At 35.4% G+C, this 21,580-nt stretch overlaps 1 protein-coding gene across 3 annotated transcripts in view; it reads left to right on the forward strand.

Annotated features, from left to right (window-relative positions):
- LOC145265570 (poly(A)-specific ribonuclease PARN-like) overlaps window positions 1-21,580 on the forward strand; it is a 160,256-nt gene that overhangs the window by 65,834 nt on the left and 72,842 nt on the right. For all 3 annotated transcript variants that reach the window (XM_080121542.1, XM_080121543.1, XM_080121544.1), the window contains exons 12-16: window positions 147-190; window positions 3,225-3,267; window positions 6,069-6,144; window positions 11,546-11,656; window positions 18,741-18,810. In XM_080121542.1, coding sequence (XP_079977668.1) covers window positions 147-190; window positions 3,225-3,267; window positions 6,069-6,144; window positions 11,546-11,656; window positions 18,741-18,810 — 344 coding nt within the window. The remainder of the gene's footprint in view (window positions 1-146; window positions 191-3,224; window positions 3,268-6,068; window positions 6,145-11,545; window positions 11,657-18,740; window positions 18,811-21,580) is intronic.

A 21,580-nucleotide genomic window follows, 5' to 3' on the forward strand; every position in this document is an offset into this window, starting at 1 on the left:
TGACACCAGATTAATCACCATCTATGCTGATTGGATGATTTTTTTTTTTTAATAAAAATGTGTGAAAGGTAATAATGTACTACTCTGAAATGCTTGAACATATTATAGAGATGGATTCTGATTTTTATGTTTTTTTTTTTTCTCAGGAATACGAAGATTTTAAATGTTATCTCCATGCTTTTTTTCCCAAGTAAGTTATTTTATTTCTCTCTCTCTCATACATATATATATATATATATATATATATATAGGGTGACCCCCCCCCCCCAAAAAAAATAAAAAAACGGGCCCCAACTCTAATTAGGCACCGTTTCTTAGTGTTTTGTCTGAATGGAATGAAACTTTGGTCATAACTAGTTTATTATATTCAAAAAAACATCACATCAAAACACTAGGGTCTTTGGCCTTTTTTTTCTCTGTTCTACAGCATATGTTTTAGATGACCTCCATTTAGCTTTTGTTTTTTTGGGTCACCCTGTGTATATATATAAATATATATATATATTTATTATTTTTAAAACCGTAATCTACGTACACGCGTGTTTTGAGGTCATTACCTCTCATCAGCGTAGTTCAACTGTTTCTAGGGATCGAACCTCAGACCATGTTTACCACAGTCCGGTGCCTTGACCATTAGGCCATAATCCCTAGATTAATTATACTGTTTATTTTTATCGCTTATAAATTTAGATTTTTGTTCTTGTTATTTTTTTTTCAAGCGATACATACGGTTAATTTATTTATTTTTAAATTGTTCTAAAATGTAAGATTTGACCAATATTTTAATTTTTGAATTAAAGAATTATGACATTTGATTTTTCAAGTCAAATTGCGAATTTGCATTTGTGTATGCTCACTTCCCAGGACATGATTGTCCACTTTTTGTCTTTGTCCGAATGTTGTCCGATCGCCTTAGTGATCATGCCATGATAAAACAACACAAAGCATAAATCAGTTAAGCTGTGTGTGTGTGTGTGTGTGTGTGTGTGATACTGTTGTGTAACGTAAAAATAGGAACCCCATGTTGTCTGGTTGTGTTGTCTGAATCAAACGTCTGGTCGCATTTAATGATGTTCTAAACCAAATCTAAATATATCTCGGATCTATTGTTCAATCCCTTTTGTTAATGTCTTAATTGCAGCCACACTTTAAAAGAAATGCCTACAAACTCCAAAATATATTGACTGATCCCCTGTTCATTCTTTTGTTCTAAAAGAAACTGCTGCACCCTGTTCAACAATACGACTTTGGCCTTCGTTTGTGAACAAATTCATTTTCTTTTTTTTTTTTTTTTAACCTATTTTTCTTTTCTTTCTTGCTTCCTAGCACTTAAATGTGGCAAGATCAACTCTAGTATCACATGAGTTTGGCGTTTTATTTTGAAACCAGTCATTGTCTCAATCCTGTGATCATGGTCACTTCAGTAACAAAAGAAAAAGATTTGCCATTCAAACAAAATAGCAACTATAGTTGAAAACAAGTTATTTTTTATTCTATGACCATTCGAGTGTTTTTAGTAGGTAATTTTTTTTTTTTGACCCCCCCCCCCCCTCAATCCAGCAAAAAGGCAGGTCTACTATTTGGAATCGTGTCTAACAGGGCACGGTGAGGAGTTCAACAGCAAGATGTCTATTAACATTACACTTAAACTTCTGCAGTGTAGTACAGTCAGGGAAGTGGGAATCAGAGGGAATTTCAAAGTCTGGGAGTCTAATGGGAGAGATTATAAAAGAAGGCTTTCCGCCTTGAACACCTGAACAGTAAAAGTTAGTTTAGGGTATTTAGATTGAGGAAGCAACAAGTGCTAAGAGTTCATCAGAGCACAATTCATTAAAGTACTTGCAAAACAGACAGAGGGAACCAATATCGTGGTGATGGGACAGAAGTTGGAGCTTGGTTGATAGTGTGAACCTCTTAAATTTGAGACTGTTTTTTATTCCAATAACCAAAAAAATCAAGTCTACAATCATTACACACACACGTTATGTGAGAGTAAAGATCTAAACGCAGCTATTTGTATGCTTAATTTGCATAATTATTTCTAAAGGTTAATAGCTGCCAGGTAGTTCTTTGCTTGTATTTAATACTATGGAAAGTGAATGTTATTTACTTTAATTACTAAAGAGATGGGTCCTGGATATGACCTTAAACTATATCCGATGGTGAGGCCCCAGCTTGTGGGCTTTGGGGAGCGTGGAGCCACCCTTTAATTGCCATTGCTCCCAGGTTCACTCTGACCTGGAGTGGTAGTACCTGTTAGGGTTCCAACTATGGGTTAAATAGAAACCAACTTGGAAAAAAAACAAATATATTCTATTAAAAAATTTTTCTTCAAAATCACTGAATTGGGCATTAAATAACCTAAAAAGGGTTGATATGCCGTAAAACAACCAACCAACCAACCAACCAAAGAGATGATCAGTGGTTGTAATATTGGAAAGGAAAAAAGGAAGTAGAGAACAACATAATTTTTTTTTTTTATAGTTCATGTAAACACTAAATAGCAAAGCATTACCACTGATTTTTTTTTTTTTTTTTGTAAATATAAAGTGCCTTTAATGAGTTTCTAGACTTTTTTTTCGTATGAGCACTTGTATTAATAGTACATGCATGTAATTCTAGTCTTTGTTGAAGTAATGTTATGTTTTGAGAGCAGGGAGATGGTCGAGCTGATCAGTTCAGATCCCGCAGTTCTTGATGCTGTAGTTACCTGCAATTTTAGTGAAAAAGACCTAGCCAGAGATAGATTAGTTTGAAAATCAATTTCTAAAAGTTATCCAGTCCATTTTTCTATCTTGACCCCCAAAATCAAGAGTCAAGACGATTCTTGTAATGAAATTTTCCCTGTTGCTGGTTCTGCGCCATTTTAGGTCTACCCTCCCAAGCTTTGCCTTCTCTCTTGGAGAATGTATTAGTTTATTGTGAATCGCCTGAGGCGGCTCTATTGGGGAATGCAGACTGAACTGCTCAGGCATCTTTTAAACGATCAGTGCTCCTCTTGTAGGGTGCTGACTTTTCAATCCCACTTTACGTCCATTGTGTCATATTTCTCCCTATGGATGAGAAATAAATATATTCATTACATACCAGGAAATAAATATGGACATTAAACTGAATAGCATGATTATACAGATTGTAATTTTATTTTTCCAATATTTTTAGTATCAATATAATAAAATTATTGCAAAATTATATTTACATAAATTTTTTTTTTCTTTTTTCAGTTTGATAGATACAAAACTCATGGCAAATATAAATCCATTCAGGGTAAGTTTTTATTTAGTTTGATATATATGTATATATACTTGCAGACGTACCTGGCATTAACCGGTATTATATATAACATTAAATTCCTTTTAAAATAAAAAGTTAAGTATAAAAAAAAAAAAAAAAAAAAAAAAGAAAAACTGAAACGTACATGCGAGTATTGTTTTTTCTTGTAAGTAAAAAAAAAAAAAAAATACTCGTTGTGCTGAGATCAAAACTAAAACCTAAGGTCAAGTACAATAACCATTAGGCCAACTTGCTACAATCTTTAGAAAGTGCTTTCAAACCTACTTATTCTTAACATAAGGAAGCTGTCATGTGAACAATTTGTGCACGCACTCGTGAAACAGTTGACAAAAACCAATAAAAATTGATGACCCCCCCCCATCCCCCATAAATTTTTCAATTTTGATCCCTAAGCCCTTTTTTCTGGATGAAAACCAATTAAAAAGAAAAAAAAAAATATTTCACGTATCCGAATACCCTATATACCAAATTTCAAGTCTAGATAAAAAATTTTAAAAAAATCGTCGAGTATATTGGTTGAGTTGTCCTTGCACACACATTCTCACTTTTATAGATCTAGAGATATAGTAGTAAAATTAAGTTGAAAAATAAATTTTCAATGTCAAGTCAAACCTATCAGGATAAAAGGATAAAAAGAAAGCTCTACCCGATTAAGAGGAGCAGAAATTTTGAATAAGTTCAAAGAGTAAAGTTACTTTATTACATTATCAAGTCAGTAAGGGTTACAGGAGAACAAACCGCTTTAGGCCATGGCATTTCAAAGCTGTTGAATGAGTAAAGCGGTGAGAAAGAAGATAATTGGAGTGAAGTGTCCACGTAGACATTATCGCGGGAAACGATATTAGGGAGGAGTTGACCCTGTGAAGGCATTGTGATAATAGTTGGAGCAAGACTGTCCGTGGAGAATTTATTGCGAGACAATATCAGTGGTGTTGACTGCGTAAAGTCATATCATTGTGATAATATTTGGAGCAAGACTGCAACGGCATTGTGGTTTTGAATGGTTCGTTATGCAAAGTTGCTGCCCCTCTGAAACTTTCTGCTGGGGAGTTTGCGCTCTACCTTATATTTAGAAATTTGGCAGGTGCTCGGCTCCTATTTCAGTCAAATTTTTTGTTTGAGCCGAGAAATGTTCATCTGAATTTAAGTTAAAATCTACAAAAAATTTTCTTGTCAACCTGTTATTTGAAGATATGAAGTTGAAGAATAAAAAATTATTGGATTTGGCATTAAATAATCTGAAAAGGGTTGATATGCCTTAAAACAAAATCGAACTTCTTTTAATCCTCATAATCCATGGATGGTGTTTCTCACAAAAGGGGATGATCTGGACTTTCAACCCTCTCATAATATTATCATTCAACTTAAAATCAATCCATCTCATTGTCTTTTTTTAGCTTTAATAAGTGTTGACTGCTTAATAAATTAGATTAACAATGAACTAATCCCTTTTCAAGGGGAGAAGTCAAAATCTCTCGTGATCTAGACAACTTTACTCAGATTTTCACTTTAATTCAAGGGCAGTAACTCCACTGAAAAACGATCAACGTTTTCTGGTGCCAGTAAAAAAAAACAAACAAAAAAAAACGATTAAATCAGAAAGACAAAATGTTTTGAAAATTAATAAATAAATAGTATTCATCCTTATTCAAATTTAAATCAGTCCATCTCATTAAGTATTGATTGCTTAGTAAATTAGCATTGAACTAATCTCTTAAGCGGAGAAGTCATAAGTAGACAAATTTGACTTTTCACTTTAATTCAAGGGCAATAACTCCACTCGCCTTAACAGTTATGTCTTTTTTCTTTAAACTAGGGGGGTGGGGTATCCGGCGATGCCCGGGTGTTTGGAGGTGTGTGTAGTGTTAAATAAAAAAGAACCGAGGGGGTGGGAAGGGGGAACGAACCTGAAGCCCTGAGGCGAAGTTTGAAAATAAAATCAGCCAGCCAGAATGAGTTAGTGAAAGATGCTTGAATTCATTTAAGAACCAAATTGACAGGTGCGCAGCTGGAAGTTGTCGAGTGTTATGACGACGACGTAGGTTTGTTTGTTATAAGCGAAGTAAAAAAAGAAAACAACGTTAACACTAAGCGGGAAAAAACACAAAAAAAACTAACGTAAGGCAAACGAACGATGAAAACAGAAAAACGAACACGTGAAAAATGGTTTAAATAAGCCTGTTTCGATATTAAAATTTAAAAAATCGAAAAAAAACCCCAAACCATCTCACACCACGATTCGAACCCAAAACGTTTAGATAATGAACCAAGGCCTTAACACACAGAGCTAAGGCGACGTACATGAAATTTGTTAGGTTTTTCAACTATTTAAAGTAAATCAGGTCACAACGTCATCTGACGCATGCGTAGAATCGGTCATTGTCACGAGAGGACTGTTTTTGTTGACCCCCCCACCCCCCTGTCGAAAATTGTCGATTTCGGGGTGAAAAAGTTAACGTTTTTGGCCAATTTTTCGATATTTTTCAAGCAAAGGATGGAGCTTCGATGTGATACCGAGTTTGTGAATTTTCGTCACGTCTGTCAAAAGTTTTTAGCAGACATCCAAACATACACACAAACATACATACATACATACATTTTCGCTTTTATATATATAGATGCAAAACCAATGTTTTGAAAATGAATGATGAATATTATTTATTCAACTTTAAATCAATTCGTCTCATTAAGTGTTGACAACTTAGTAAATTAAAGTCTGCATCTTTTTGCTTAATTATAATCGTTCTAAAAAATGTTCTTTTTTTTTAAACCAGGACTTAATATCTAGCAGTTCATTAGGGGAACTTTGGAAAACTCTTCAAGCCGATCCTTTCAAAGCTGTTGATATTGGTAAGTTCCATCTTTCGACAATATAGATATGTCCGCATATCTCTGAGACTCTTTCCATGGGTTGATATCGATTATGTTTAAAATAACATTTCATCGCAAACCATTATGTTTCTGAATTTTTCAAACGAGGCTTATTATTTGGATTTTTTTGGATTACTGTTCTCATCTTAAGTGTGATTTTTTTTTTTTTTTTTTTCTTTTCATAACGTTTTGGTCGATGTAACATCTAACCTTTCTCGGATGTATCTTGTCGAGCTCTGAGAATCTTTCTATCTTACAGATTCTAATTTGCAACTAAATTTTACCAAGTACTTTATCCACTACACCATGGGTTCTTGCGGGTTGTACTTAGTAAAATTCAGCTGTAAAGTTACTCATTTGAAACTGAGTAGGTGATGCCCTTTTCTCTTTCCTGCAACTTCTTTCCCACAGAAGAGATGTTGTGATCCTGCCCCTGCTCTATCGTTAGTTGTCATGGCAAGTGCTCGATTGAACTCCAGTTTATGGTCCCTCCCTGCCAAACTTTCACAAAAACACTCCACTAGCTACAACCACTATAAACAACCCCCTCCCCTCTACTTTTTATCTGTGCCTAAATCATAATGCAGATTCCATGAACTGTGCGCCTGTAGAAGACTGTTCTGCTGTTGTGCTTCTCGGTTGAATACAACATAGTAGCCTTCAAATCCAATGTAAACAAGTTCTTGTTGAGCCGTCTCCATAAATAATCAAATTTTAGTTTGACAGAAAGATTCTCTGAGTTCAACAAGATATTCCTTCAAAAGGTTGGAGGTTACATCGACCAAAACTTTGTGAAAATAACACTCAAGATGACAAGTGGTCTGAAGAATCCAAAACCTGTATTTATATTGGTTGATGATGTTTAGGCTTGAAAATGGTAAGTCACAGAGAGCAATCCTCCCAGGTATTACCTCTTTCTTTTTTAAACAGAATAAAAAAAAATATATATAATTATAAAACTCAAATGACCTTGTAACAAGTGATGTAACCCACTTTCCGGTTTACGACATCCGGTTGCGCATGTGCGCATAAACATTAACCCATAACAATGTAAACAAATAAACACAAATCGCTTCTTTTGCAGATTTTGACCTGCGCACTGAAATATTAATGTTATTATTTCGAAATTATTATTTAACATGGGAAGAGTGGGGGTGTTTTGCAACTATTCTTTATTACAACTATACTGTCGCTATTTTCTTACAACTAAACAACTTTAACCCGCTGACAAGCATGAGAACAATTGTAGTAAAGCCAAGACTACTATTACTAATCTCTATCCGCCTCTTTTCCTTCCTTCCTTCCTTTATTTTTTGTTTACATTTTTAGATACAAAATAGTTGTGAGAACGGCGAATTTGTTGACACATTTACTAACCTATATTAGTTTTATTTTATTTATTTAGGTTTTATTTTTTTGCTTAAGGTTTAAATTTTTTTTTTTTTTTTTTTAAAGTTTCTATAACTTGGTTGAAGAATTCCAATATGGCTTTTTCATTCTTATATTTCTCGTCGGTAGGTTAATGTGCATTTTTGCTGCTAAATGACTTTTGCCGGCATTCGATTCGTAGGAAAATCATGTTTAATTTTCGATTTTTGATCGATTATTCGGAAAAATAGGTAACTTTACACGAATAGGGAGGATTTGTGTTCATGTTTGAGTGATCCGTCCGTGATTTTTCATTTTAATATACTTTCAAAGAAATGTTTCTGTTATGTCAAAAAAAATACTATTTTCTTTACGTCATGAGTGTCACGCTCAGACATGAATTCCATAGCTAATATAACATACTGACCCAATGGGTCAGGGTAGTCTAGTATATATATATATATATATAATTAAAGGAATCATTTTTGTCATCGGAAAATAGTAACATGTTTCTCAGATTCCGATTAATTGCCCCAACACTAATATATAATAAAACCTGCTGCCAGTTTGACAACTGCTGACTCCAACCCTACCTCCATTGTCTTCCTCGTTCATTTTCCCTTTTAGCAGTGTCGTCGCCGTCTTTCATTAGTGGCTACCAAAAGGTGTGCTGTGGCTCACAAATATCTTAAAATAAAAAACATAATAGGCTGCAACATGATCGATCCCTTTCAAATTTGATTTTCACATGTAAAAAACAAAAAAAAATCCCATCAAATTAAGTGTTTTCTTAATTTTTTATGAAAACTTTATTCCATAACGAGTACGTACGATATATATATACTAGCGGGGGTACCCGGCATTGCCCAAGTGTTTGTTTCCGGGACGGGGGGGGGGGAGTTTTAAAAAAATGTTATGGTAGGTAAGTAGGAAGGATCAAACCCGGAGTCATGAGTAAGAGTAGGAAAATAAAGTGTGAAAAAAAAAACAAAAAAACATCTGCAACGTTAACAGTTCGGCCACCAAGAAAAGTCCATTCCAGTTGTTTAGGAAAAAAAAAAAAAAAAAAAATCGACTACGGTAGGTCGGTGCGAACGTGAAAATATAATGTGAATTGTCCAGCACGCTAACCACTACGCCACAGAGCACTGCAGCTTAGTTTAGTGATTTTAAATAACTTCACATGAAAGAACTACGAAGCCAAACCGGTGTTCTCTTCTCAACTGTTCCTTGTGAACGATCCCCAAACGGTGTTAAGTGGTGGCAGGGGGAGGAGGAATTTATTAGAGAGAAAATATTTTACCACTTCCATTGATCTTAACCGATTTTGGCCGTGACTTCTCAGCAGAAAAAGTATAAAAATCTAAGATTATCGAGGAATTTGAGAAATAATAAGCCTATAACACACCTCAGATATTGTTCTGCCGTTTGTGCATATTATATTTGCATGAAATATCTTGATTTTTAATCCTATTAATGTCAAAATCAGACGGGAAAAAATGAGTTCATTTTATTTATATATATATATATATATATATATATATATATAGTTTTTTATTCAAGAAGTCTGGAGAAAGTCTGTTCTTGTGAAAATTTTCAAACGACAATGTTTGAATTTGTCCAAATGGTCTTGAAACAATTGTAACTAACAATGAAATACACTTTTTGTTGCTATCAGCCCATTCTTTGAAGTCTTGGTTTTTGTTAAAACAATATATTAATGCTCAATTATGAAATATGATAATTTTGTAGCTTACAGTCATCTCTTTTTGGCTTAAAATTTATTGGTAAATGAACGATTATTGAATTATATAAACCTAGTAAAATTCGGAATACTACAATAAGACAATATATTTTGAATATTTTGATGTCTTGATTAAACTAAACAAGTACCCCTTTATCTTTCTTACACTTAATCTAGCAAGAATTAAGAATGGATAAAGTTCAGGGGATTTTTGCCATTACTAACCAGCGGAGCATTATTACTGTTGACCAAGAGATTATATTTGGCATATGTATGCAATGTGATGTTGCATGGATGTGAAACCTGGCCAGTGAGGGTTGAGGACCGGTGTTGCATGGTGAGAAATGGACTGATACAATGGATGTGTAATGAGAATTTTAAAGGCAGGCTCAGATTTGAACTCTTAAGATTATATCCTGAAAATATAGATATGTGTATAGAATAGGAGACTTTGATGGTGTGGCCACATTGAAAGAATGGATAAGAGTTTTGGGGTTAGAACAGTTGAGATAATTGGTCAGATGGATATATAATAGTGATAGGATGGTTCCAATATTTTTTCCGATTCAATTACCGATTTTGTACTAAATTCCCATACAATCAATGATTCCGATTTTTTTTTATAAATCTTTAAATATCTAGCTATAAAATGGTTATTTCGTCCCAATAACCGTAAAAACATCTTAAATGCGCATATACTTTCTCAACCTTAAAAACCATACTTGTGAGGTTGAGGTGATCTATAGATTTTAGTTTTACTGAAAGTTTTAATCAATTTAATTTATTTTATTATTACCAGCAGTGGAAGATATTTTTTTTTTTTTTTTAAACAAACTCAAAAACAAATATAATTAAAGGAATCATTTTTGTCATCGGAAAATAGGCACATGTTTTTCCGATTTCGATTCCCCAAAAAGTTCCGATTACCGATTCCGATTAATTGCCTCAACACTAATATATAATAAAACCTGCTGCCAGTTTGACAACTGCTGACTCCAACCCTGCCTACATTGTCTTCCTCTTTCATCTTCCCATTTAACAGTGTCATCGTCATCTCTCATATTGGTGGCCGCCAAATAAGTTACGCTCTGGGTGTATGTGTGTATGAGACACCATTAACCTCACAGTACGCTAAGTTCCGTATCTACTGTTGAAGCTGTGTTCGTTAGTCAGTTGATCAGTTAATTTCCCCATCTGCTCTGAGCCACAACTTGTCTTCAACTTGTAACTCTCTTTAACTGTCATGAACCGTTGCAAACCCAAGACCATATGTAAACCGTTCTTGATTGTCGCGAAATTCATCGGCAAAAACTAAATCTAAAATATACTGACTAATCCCTTCATTCTGTTACTGCTACACCTTGATTAACAATCCCATTTTAGCTTTCTTTTCTGTTCCTTTATGAACAACTTCCTCTCCATTGTTCTGCTGATAAACCTATTTCCTCTGTTTTTTTGTCATAATTCTTTTTCTCTTACTTACGCACTTGGGGGTATGTTGCATGCAAAATAATATCTAAGATTAGACACAACATATATTGAAAAAAAACAAAACTAAAAGGAGTTTAAGAGAAAATAAAGAATTTATTGAACAGATAAACAATGAAACCAAATAGTAGAGGATGCCCTTTTCTCTTCCCTGCCACCTCTTTCTCATAGAAGAGACGTTGTGAGCCTGTCTCTGCTTTATCATTGTTTTCATGGCAAGTGCTTGTTTGAGCTCCAATCTATGGTCCCCCCCCCCTCACCAAACTTGCACGAGAAGCACTCGTCTAGCTGAAAACTATAATTTACCCCCCCCACTCTTTATCCGTGTCTAAACCTAAACGTAGATTCCATGAACAAAGTTTCTTTCTTAGAACTGCACACCTGTGGAACTCTCTTCCATTTGCCTGCTTTCTGGCTGACTATAATATGGTCGTCTTCAAGTCCAACGTAAACAAGTTCTTGATGAGCCGTTCCCCTTAAGTAATCAAATTTACAAAATTTCCACTACTAACAATTACTACGTCACTGTCCCATTGACCACTGTACACTTATTAACCCTTATCCTCGAGTGGCCTCTTAGCCTTGGTAAGTGGTGACTCCTTTGTAAAAAAAAAAGAAAAAAAAAAAATCTCTCAGCAGCTTCAAGAGAGGCAAGGATAAGCTCTGCCAGTCATAACAGAAAAAGTGAACTCGACACAAAGAACAATTCCAATTCCATTTTTTTTTTTGCCAGTGGATACTCCCATCTCAGCTATTTATTTTTTTTTGGTCTCGTTTCAGATCTTCCTGAAGAGTTTTCCAACTACAACGCAACTGAACAACAATTACACGAAGCTGGTTACGATGCCTTCATCACTGGCCTCTGTTTTATCAGCTTGAGCCAGTTTTTGGGTAAGTCACTTCCGTTTCTAGCAAATCCAAATTCCAGGCAGCTTGTCCAGAATTCCCCCTACATCCTATAAAATCCCTCGCACCTGAAAGTATTGTATAACTCTACGAAACCACGATACGGCTATGCAATCCAAAGGAAGAAACTATCAAGGTAGACGACTTTCCAGTATCTAGGAACCTCAACAGTGAAGAGGTGCTTGTTGAGTTAGTTTGGAGTTTGCAAATTGAAGGGGCACAAGTGCTATGTGTCTCATCAGAGCATATTCCATTAAAATACTTGTAAAACATGCACAGTGATGTAACACTGCAGCAACGGAGCAAAGGTCGGAGCTTGTAGGAACCTCAACAGTGAAGGGATGAAATTTTGTTGCTAGGTTTGTCAGGGTATATTTGACAATGCATAGGGATGGAAGGTTAGTTGACAATGCAGGACCTATGAGGTTGGAGACACCATTTTAAACTCCCTGTCTTAAAGTGAGAGACTATTGGCAGATGCACCAGCCCAGATGTGGCAACAACACTCCATGAATTGGCAAATTTTGGCTTTGTAGGGGTAATTACTAGTGTTGGGACGATTAATCGGAATCGGAAAAATCAGAGCTTTTTGGGGTATCTGAATCAGAAAAATTTGAGCCTATTTTCTGATGCCAAAACAGATTCCTTAAATTATTTTTTATATTTGATTTTGGTGTAAGAAACGTCTTCCACTGCTTTTTTATTTTATTTATTTTTTTTTTTTACAAAGGCATCACCACATCATCAAGGCCAAGAGGTTAAAGAGTGTACCGTAGAAATTGGACATTATAGTAATCATTAGTAATGGAAATTCGGTAAATTTGTTAACTTATATGGAACGGCTCATCAAGAACTTGTTTATGTTAGACTTGAAGACAACCATATTGTAGCCAGCCGGAAAGCAGGAAAACGGAAGACAGTTCCACAGGCGTGCAATTCTAAGAAAAAAGCTTTGTTCATGAAATCTACGTTTAGGTTTAGGCACAGATAAAGAGTGGGGGGAATTATTGACAGTCTTTTCTGCTAGACTGGTGTTTCTTGTGAAAGTTTGGCGAGGGGGGGGGGTACCATAGACTGAAGCTCAGTTGAACACTTTCCACTTTTGCTTGTAGTATATTAATAATAAATTAATAAATATTTAAATAATAAATTAATAAATATTGATTTAAACTTCCGGTAAGATAAAATCTCTCTATCACCCACCTCACAAACATGTTTTTACGTTTCAGGAAATATAGGCACATTTCAGATGTGTAATCGGGACGAAATAATACTTTTATAGTTAAATATTTATAAGGAATCGGAATTGGTAATTGTATCGGAATTGTGAAAAATATTGGAATCATCCCATCACTAGTAATTATTCATACCTGAGAGTATCCTATACATGAAATATTCTTGCCACATCTAGATTGGTATATCCGCCACTAGTTTATCCCTCTTAGAGAGTGTCCAAAAAAGAGTCTCTAACCTAATAATAGGTCCTGCATTGTCAACTAACCTTCAACCCCTGTGCCTTGTCATATATACCATGACAAACCTGTTTAGCAACAAAATCTCATCCCTTCAGTGTAGAGATCCCTACATGCTGGAAAGACTTCTATTCTAATAGGTTCTTCCCTCGGATTGCTAGACTTTGGAGTTTCCTCCCTGTGTCCTTTTTCCATGACTGTACTGACATGCAGAAGTTAAAGTATAATGTAAGTTGACATCTCATCTCATCTGGCATAGTCCCCTGCAAACATGGTCCTAAATAGTAGCCCCCTTCATCTAAGTGGTAGTATGCTGTGTTTGGAGGTGAACAAAAGTTTTAAAAAAACAAAAAAACAATTTAATATATAAAAGGCAAAATGTGTGTTTGTATGTCTCACAAATACGTGACGGATTCTCACGAGATTGGTATTGTTTTGAGGCTTGATGTCGTGGATGACAAATATTGAAAAATTGGCTAAATTTCTCCACCCTCAACTGGGCTGTTTTCTACAAGGAGGGTCGCTTTTTTTTGTTTTTTTTAATATTTTCGAAATTCCCCCCCCCCTGTTTTTGATTGACTAGCCTTAATTTAAATCTTCACCACTTCTGTTTTGGCAATGGACGCAACGGCAAAGACATCACTTTTTTTTTTTTTTTTACGCTCTTTTCCTCTTTCGTAGTATGGGTTTGAGCCTGCCTGCCTACTACCACTCTTTTTTTTTTTTTAATTTTTTTATTAACACCTCTCTTCACCCAAACTGTCTACTGTTGTTTTGTTCCCCCCTCCCCTCCCGCTACGACCACTCTTTTTATACCCCTTGCCCCTTCGGATTCCTTACTATACCTCTACACACCTGGGCAATGCCGGGTACCTCGTTGTATTACGATTCTGACCTCTGACCTTCTTCTGGTGTATCTTGATGAACTGAGAATCTGTCAGGCAGAAAGATTTCAGATTTTGATAAGATATACCTGAAGATCAGAGGTTACAGCAACCGAAACATTTGTGAAAATAACACTTGGGATGATAACAGCAGTCTGGAGAATCCGATATGAAAATTTGTATAAAATAAAATGCTATTGTTTCACTATTTAAAATTTTTTTTTTTTTTTTTAGCATTTATAAAAAAACTAGAAGGACCTGTGGAAATTCCACAGCAAACTCTTTCATATGTAATAAATTGATGTTGGTATTCTGTAGATGTTTAGCATAAATGGAAACGGCTCAACATTATTGTAGCTCTTTTGTTAAAAATGCAAAAGTATGTATCAAAGCTATGATAGAGCTTTTGATTTTTTTCTAATTTCGGATTTAAAATACCTCGTCAGAGAAACAATTAAGTTTTGATCTTTGTTTTTTTTTCCTCGGAAGTAAAAAAATTATCCATGATGTTGCTTTCAATATTGCGCTGACTTGTACTTTACGTAAGAACTATAGTTTTAATTTTTTTTTTTTTTTTTTTTTTTCTTGATTTACCTGAAAAGGCACATGTTCGCCAAATATGAAGTTGAAAATGTGTCCATAAAGGGAAAAATATAGAAAAAACAAACTGTTTTAAAAATAACACAATTTCGGATTAACAAGTGATTTTAAATCCAAAATTAACTATGGACAAATTTATTTTTAGTTGACCTTTAACAACTAAATATTTTTGTTTACTAGTTAAATAGAAAAGTTATTAGCTAAATCCACGTGATTTTTGGAATATGACGTCTTCGTTCTGTGACGAATATGTACATCATAAAAATTTTTCTGTTTTTTTTTTTTTTTTTTAATAAGTTTACTTCTAAATATTCAACAAATTTTATGTCGATACTTGAAAGTATTTCTTCAGATGTTTTTTTAAACAGCTTTCGTTAATAAAGAGTATATTGTTCTATTAAATTTTTATTGCTTAAATAATTTAACTTTGTTCGTTTTATATAAAAAAAAGTTGAAAATATATTTTTCACTCAGTAGTGAGCTTTGGAAGATTGTCAGTGAAAGAAATACAATCGCCAAAATATAAGCATTTCATTATTTCTAGTCGCAACTTTGAAAAATCACTCCCAAATGTGACTGTTTCATTCGCAATGTAGAGTGCTGTTAGGTAAAAAAACATTATTTGCATCTAAAAGCGTATTTTTCTAAAAACAGTTTGTTTGTTCTATATTTTTCATTTTATTCAAGTTACTTCTAAGTGTCAACACATTTTCAACTTCATATTTGACAAACACATGCTTTTTCGGCTTAAGAAATAATAAAGAAAAAAAAAAACGAAAAAAAAACTAGAGTTCTTATGTGCAACACCAGCTGGTGCAATCTTGATAACATTATGAGGATGAACTTTTTTTTTTACACAGTGATCACCACTTATCAAGGCCTGGAAGCCACTCAGGGATAAGGGTTAAACTTTACTTAGGAGTAAAAACAAAAAAAAACCCAAAAAAAAAACGACCTAAACTTAACTATTTCTTTGACGAGAGGTTTTAAATCTGAAATTAATTAGGAAAAAAACAAACCCTTTTTATTTGCATCTGAAAACGTGTTTTTTTTTTTTTTTTTTTTTTTTTTTAAACAGTTTGTCTGTTTCTTCGATATTTTTTAATAAAAACTATATATTTTTTTTTTTTGTGTCACTCTCTTCAATGACTCCACTAACTTCACTCAATGTGTAAGAAGTAGCAGCTTTTTAAAAAAAAATTTTATATACAAGAACCCAAGTTTGCCCAGCTGGGCAAACTTGGGTTCTTGTACCGGAAAAATATCCAGTAAATAAAACGTTTAGTAAATCGTTATTTTAAAAATATTTTTTTGCATTTCCATACACCAAACATAGATATAAATATCACAAAAACATCCACTGGGTCATAAACTTCATTTCGGTACATTACTTGCCTGAGTGGGTTGCCGGTAGGCTGAGATAAACCGCGTCACACACACACACACACACACACACAGACAGATAGTAAATCTAACTTACTAAGGGAGATAACTTCTGGTGAATACTGGAAAAATATCCAGTAAATAAAATGTTGTTTAGTTTTTTTTTTTTCCTGGGTGGATTTCGGTACCTTACTTGCCTGGGTGGATTACCTGTAAGCTGAGATAAACCGCGTCACACCCACGCAAACACACCCACAGACAGATGTTAGGAAAATTTATAATATATTTTTTTATACTCGCGTTCACCCCTAACATTGTATATTGCCACTTTGATGTAAGGGGCTACTATTTGAGACCATGCCTAGGAAAGATTAACAAGATGTTGGTTTACATTACATTTAAACTTCTGCATATCAGTACAGTCAGGAAAGGAATTCCAAAGTCTAGCTGTTCGAGGAAATAGACTATTAGAGCAGGAACCTTTCTGGCATTTAAGGACCTCAAAAGTGAAGGGGTGTAATTTTGTTAAGCGGGTTTATCGAGGGGGCACAAGTGTAACAAGTTCATCAGAGCACATTCCATTAAAATATTTGCAAAACAGGCACAGAGATGCAATATTGCTGTGATCAGAAAGGGGTTGGAGCTTATTTGACAAAGAGGAACCATATCCAAGAGGAAGAGGTCAGCGGCAGATGCACAAGATGCACCAACCCAAATATGACAACAATACTCCATGCATGGGCGAATGGTGGCCTTGTAGAGGTACAGGATACTCTCAGGTGTGAGTAGTTTTCTAGCACGATAAAGGGAGCCCATCTTTGCAGCAGCCTTCGTAATGTCCTCAATGTATTTGTTCCAGTTCATATTGCCCGTGAATGTTAGACCAAGGCTCGAGTTTGAAGGAAGAATTTTCAGGTAGGGTGTTATTTATCATGGATATCGGTGGTTGAAGCGGCTTCTTGTATGCCTGGTGAGAAAGAGTAATTTTTTATCAGTAATTAATTGTGATACTACATCTGCCAGAATCTGTTCTGCATGGAAGAAATTTAGAAAGTTCCTCCTAATCTTCACTTGCAGAAGCATCTTGTTACACAATAGAGGCTATGCTTACAGTACATGTGTCAGAAACATTCTCCCATATACCTTGCGTATGCGTAAGACTTGCCCTGTTACATTTGAGGACATTACCACACTAACTTGCATCGATTATGCAATGATATGATGGATATCTTCTTCGAAAATCACTGATATAACCCATCTCAATGAGCTTAGATCTCTGCTTGACTTTAAGACTCTATGTTGGAATAGACTGAAATGGTTTGGCCATATCCAATACATGGCAGTTAACAAGTGGCCATGTGTTGGATGTGGCCGAACAAGTGGTGAGATCCTTCTATCGATCCAGTCACTGCTGATGCAATTCTCTATCTATATAAGAGCCAGGTACGTCCAAAGATGGAGTACTGTTGCCACATCTGGGCAGGAGCTGCTAGAAAGGACTTGTCCTGCCTTGATAGAGTTCAAAATAGACTTCGTAGCCTTGTGAGGGATATCCTTTTCTCTTCCCTACAACCTCTTTCTCACAGAAGAGATGTTGCGAGTTTGTCTCTGCTTTATCATTATTTTCATGGCAAGTGCTCGGCTATGCTCCATTTTATGGTTCCCCCCCCCCACCCACCAAACTTTCACAAGAAACACCCGTCTAGCAGAAAACACTATCACTAATTTCCCCCACTCTATCTGTGCCTAAACCTAAACGTAGATTCCATGAGCAAAGCTTCTTTCTTAGAACTGCACGCCTATGGAATTCTCTTCCGTTTTTTCTGCTTTCCAGCTGACTGCAATATGGTTGTCTTCAAGTCTAACGTAAACAAGTTTTTGATGAGCCGTTCCATATGTTAACAAATTTACCGAATTTCCATTACTAACGGTTACTATATTGTCCAATTTCTACTGTACACTCTTTAACCCTTATCCTCGAATGACCTCTTGGCCTTGATAAGTGGTGTTGCCTATGTAAAAAAAAAAAAAAAAAAAAATGTTAAAGGAGAGCAGTTTACTCTTACCAGCATTAAATCTCACAATTCACTACAGTTTTTGTCTGTTTTTTCTATATTATAATCATGATAATACTGACACAACAAAAAATGTTTTTCCTTGGCTTGTGCTACTTTTCACATTTCCGTGTCATTGGTTGACTTATCACGTTGTCCCTTACTTGTGTTGGGCTTTTTCTGCCAGAGTGTACAATTGTCTTAATTCTTTTTATTAAAAATTTGAAAAGATCTGGAATTTAAACACATTAAATTTCCTTTTTGGTCTCCTTTCCCTTTTTTTTCCTTGCTCTTTTTTTTTTTTTTTTTTACATTCCTTTTTTTCTTTTTTCTTAAGGAAAAGTAAGAAGCTAATGATCTAATTTTTAAAAATATTTTTTTTTCTTTGAGTTTTTGAGGTCTTTTCTGATTATTCTGTCCTTTCTGAATTATTTCTTTTTCCTCTATATCCTCTTTTTCATTTCTATCTCTCCCCCTTTCCCCTTTGCCGCCTTTTGTCCCTTTTCCCCTATTCTCCCCCCCCTTTTCCCTATTTCCCCTTCCTTTCCTCTTTTTTCCCCACCATTCCTCCCTTCCCCCCATTTCCCCCCTTTTTCCTTTTCCTATTTTTCTTATTTTTTCACTTGTTATCCTTGTTTTTGTTTCATTTCCTTAAATGTAATTTTCTTCCCCTTAGGTGGTCTTAACAACAGTAAACAACAAATGATATCTCCTCTTTCAAAACTCTTAGAACCTTTCTGCAACAAGTGAGTATTTTTATTACAAAAATTAGATTTTTCTTTTTTTTTTTTTTAAATTATTTTGACTCATCTTTTCATCACTGATATTATTCTCACAATATTTCGGCCAATCACTGACCTTTAGTTGCATCTTGCTGAATTCAGGAATCTATGTGGAACTTTATTTAATCCATGGAGTATCTTGCTCTTGTTCGTTTAGTCATGTATCGTATTCTCATTATTGCTTGAATTTCGGAATCCTTAACCTCTAAAAGATTGTCCCTTAAATCTGATTGTCTATTATAGGCCATAAGGTTCAAAAGATTCTCCAACCCGACGGTCCTGAACAGTCACCTTAGCTTCACCCTCTATTCCATCGACAAAATATTGCATCCCTCTGCCCGTTTCACAAGTATTTTGATGGTGGATGCTCCGACGGACTACAAGCCCTTGTCCCCCCCCCCCCCGGTGTAAATATCCCTGACAAGCAGCAAAGTCCCACCCCTTCACAGTAGAAATCCCTAGATGTCAGAAAATATTCTATTCTAGTAGTTTCTTCCTTAGAATTGTTAGACTTTGGAATTCCCTTCCATGTTCCTGTTTCCCCCAACTGTGCTGACATGCAGAAGTTCAAGTGTAATGTAAACGGACATCCTGCGGCTCAACTCCCTACATAGTATCCATGCAACTTATGTCCCTGATAGTAGCCCCCTAAATCAAAGTGGCACTGGGTTACGTTGTTGCTCTATAATAAAGTGTTAAAGTGTTGAGTGTTTGTTGCGTCATCTCTAATAATGGATTAGAAGAGATGACGTGTTATATTATATATTTATGTTGTATCATAAAGGGAATCGTGTGTGAGTGACATGTATTTTCAGAACCTACCTCTGCTTCTTCGATATTGGACCATCTGGAATTTCTCGTCCTGGAGGGAGACTTGATACCTGTTTTTGGATGAAGATTCAATCACTCCAAGACAAGGAATTAGTTCTATAGTTTATTTCACTTTTCCCCAGATGTCCTGCAGAAGGTGGAAAGTGAAATCGGCCTGTGTGGGTTCTTCTTCTACACACGTCAGTGTTCACCCCCCCCCCCCCCCCAGTGAAGAGGAGGAGACAACGGGAAGCCGTCCGTTGTCTTCTGAATCCAAATCAAATCTCAACGATTCAGCTAACCCGATCACATGACTCACACGCAATCAAATCAGCTGATCTTTTACTTCCGGCCAACGTGTCTACACTATAACTCACCTCTTCCTCTCTCTCTCTCTCTCTCTCTCTCCCTCTCTCTATCCATTCTCTAACAACTGTGCCTTGTTTGGGATGAAAATGTAATAAAAAAAAAAATAAATAAATAATAGATTCTAAATTATAAGATTATTTTCAACTGTAAAATGAATAGGAATTTTAGATGGTGTATTAGTGTATCTGTTTTGTTAGTGGAAGAATGTGTGTATGAATTGTGTATATGTATTTGTATATTTGTATATGCTGTCGCTGTGTTTAGTAGTTTGTGAGTCTATTGTTGCATCTATAGAGGCCTCAAAAGGTCTATGTTCTATATCCTTGTGGACAGTCTAAATATAAACTAGCAGAACCCAGTGGAAATTCCACGGTAGTTGAATTTTTTAAAATACATAATAAATACAACAAATAAAAAAATAAAATAATGAATTTAAAACAATTTTAGTAAATTCTTTTTTTTAATCTTTTTAAGCTAAAAAGAATTAATTTAAAAAGCTTTACATTTTTTTTCAATTTGTATATGCTGTCGCTGTGTTTAGTAGTTTGTGAATCTATTGTTGCATCTATAGAGGACCGTCAGCCTCAAAAGGTCTAGGTAGTATGTTCTATACACTTGTGTGTTGTCTGTTAGACCCTTGCCAATGTGATATTTCTGGTTGGGGTAATGTGGTTTATTGAATACTAGCAGGAAAGCCTGACGTTGCTCAGGATTGAATACGGATTCATGAATGTTAAACACTTCCAATACTTTTTATTATCGAAATAGTGAATTTTTTTTTTTTACATGGAGGTCATCACTTATCAAGGCCCGGAAGCCACTCGGGGATAAGGGTTATTGCGTGTACAGTAATCAATGAGATAGTATTGTAGTAATTGTTAGTATTGGAGATTTGATAAAGTGTCTTACTTAAGGAGGCAGTTCATCAGGAATTTGTTTATGTTGGACTTGAAGACATCCAAGTTGTTGTCAGGTGGGAAACAGGCAAACGGAAGAGAGTTCCACAGGCGTGCACTTCTAAGAAAGAAGCTCTGCTCATGGAATCTACGCTTTGATTTAGGCACAGATAAAGCGTGGGGAAAGTTAATGACAGCGGTTTTAGCTAGACAGGTGTTTCTCGTGAAAGATTGGCAAGGGGGGGAGACCAGAGATTGGAGCTCAGACAAGCACTTGCCATGGAAATAACGATAAAACAAAGACAGGCTTGCAACATCTCTACTGTGGGAGAGAGGTTGCAGAGAAGAGAAAAGGGCATCCCCCACTAAGTCACAAAGTCTATATTGTACTCTGTCGAGGTAGGATACGCTGTTTTTAGCAGCTCCTGCCCAGATGTGTCAGCAGTACTCCATCCTTGGACGTACTTGGCTTTTATACAGATAGAGAATTGTATCAGTAGTGAGATATCTTCTGGAGCGGTACAAGGATGCCACCATCTTCCCAGCAACCTTCGCAACAGCCTTGATGTACGTGTTCCATTTCAGATCAAATGGCTTGTTTTTCAATTAAATTGAGTCCTCTAGTCTGAGACCTACCATGGTACAAGTTTCACATGCCT

This window comes from Euprymna scolopes, chromosome 40 (genome assembly GCF_053919585.1).
Source record: "Euprymna scolopes isolate OS-2025 chromosome 40, ASM5391958v1, whole genome shotgun sequence".
Taxonomy (NCBI): domain Eukaryota; kingdom Metazoa; phylum Mollusca; class Cephalopoda; order Sepiida; family Sepiolidae; genus Euprymna; species Euprymna scolopes.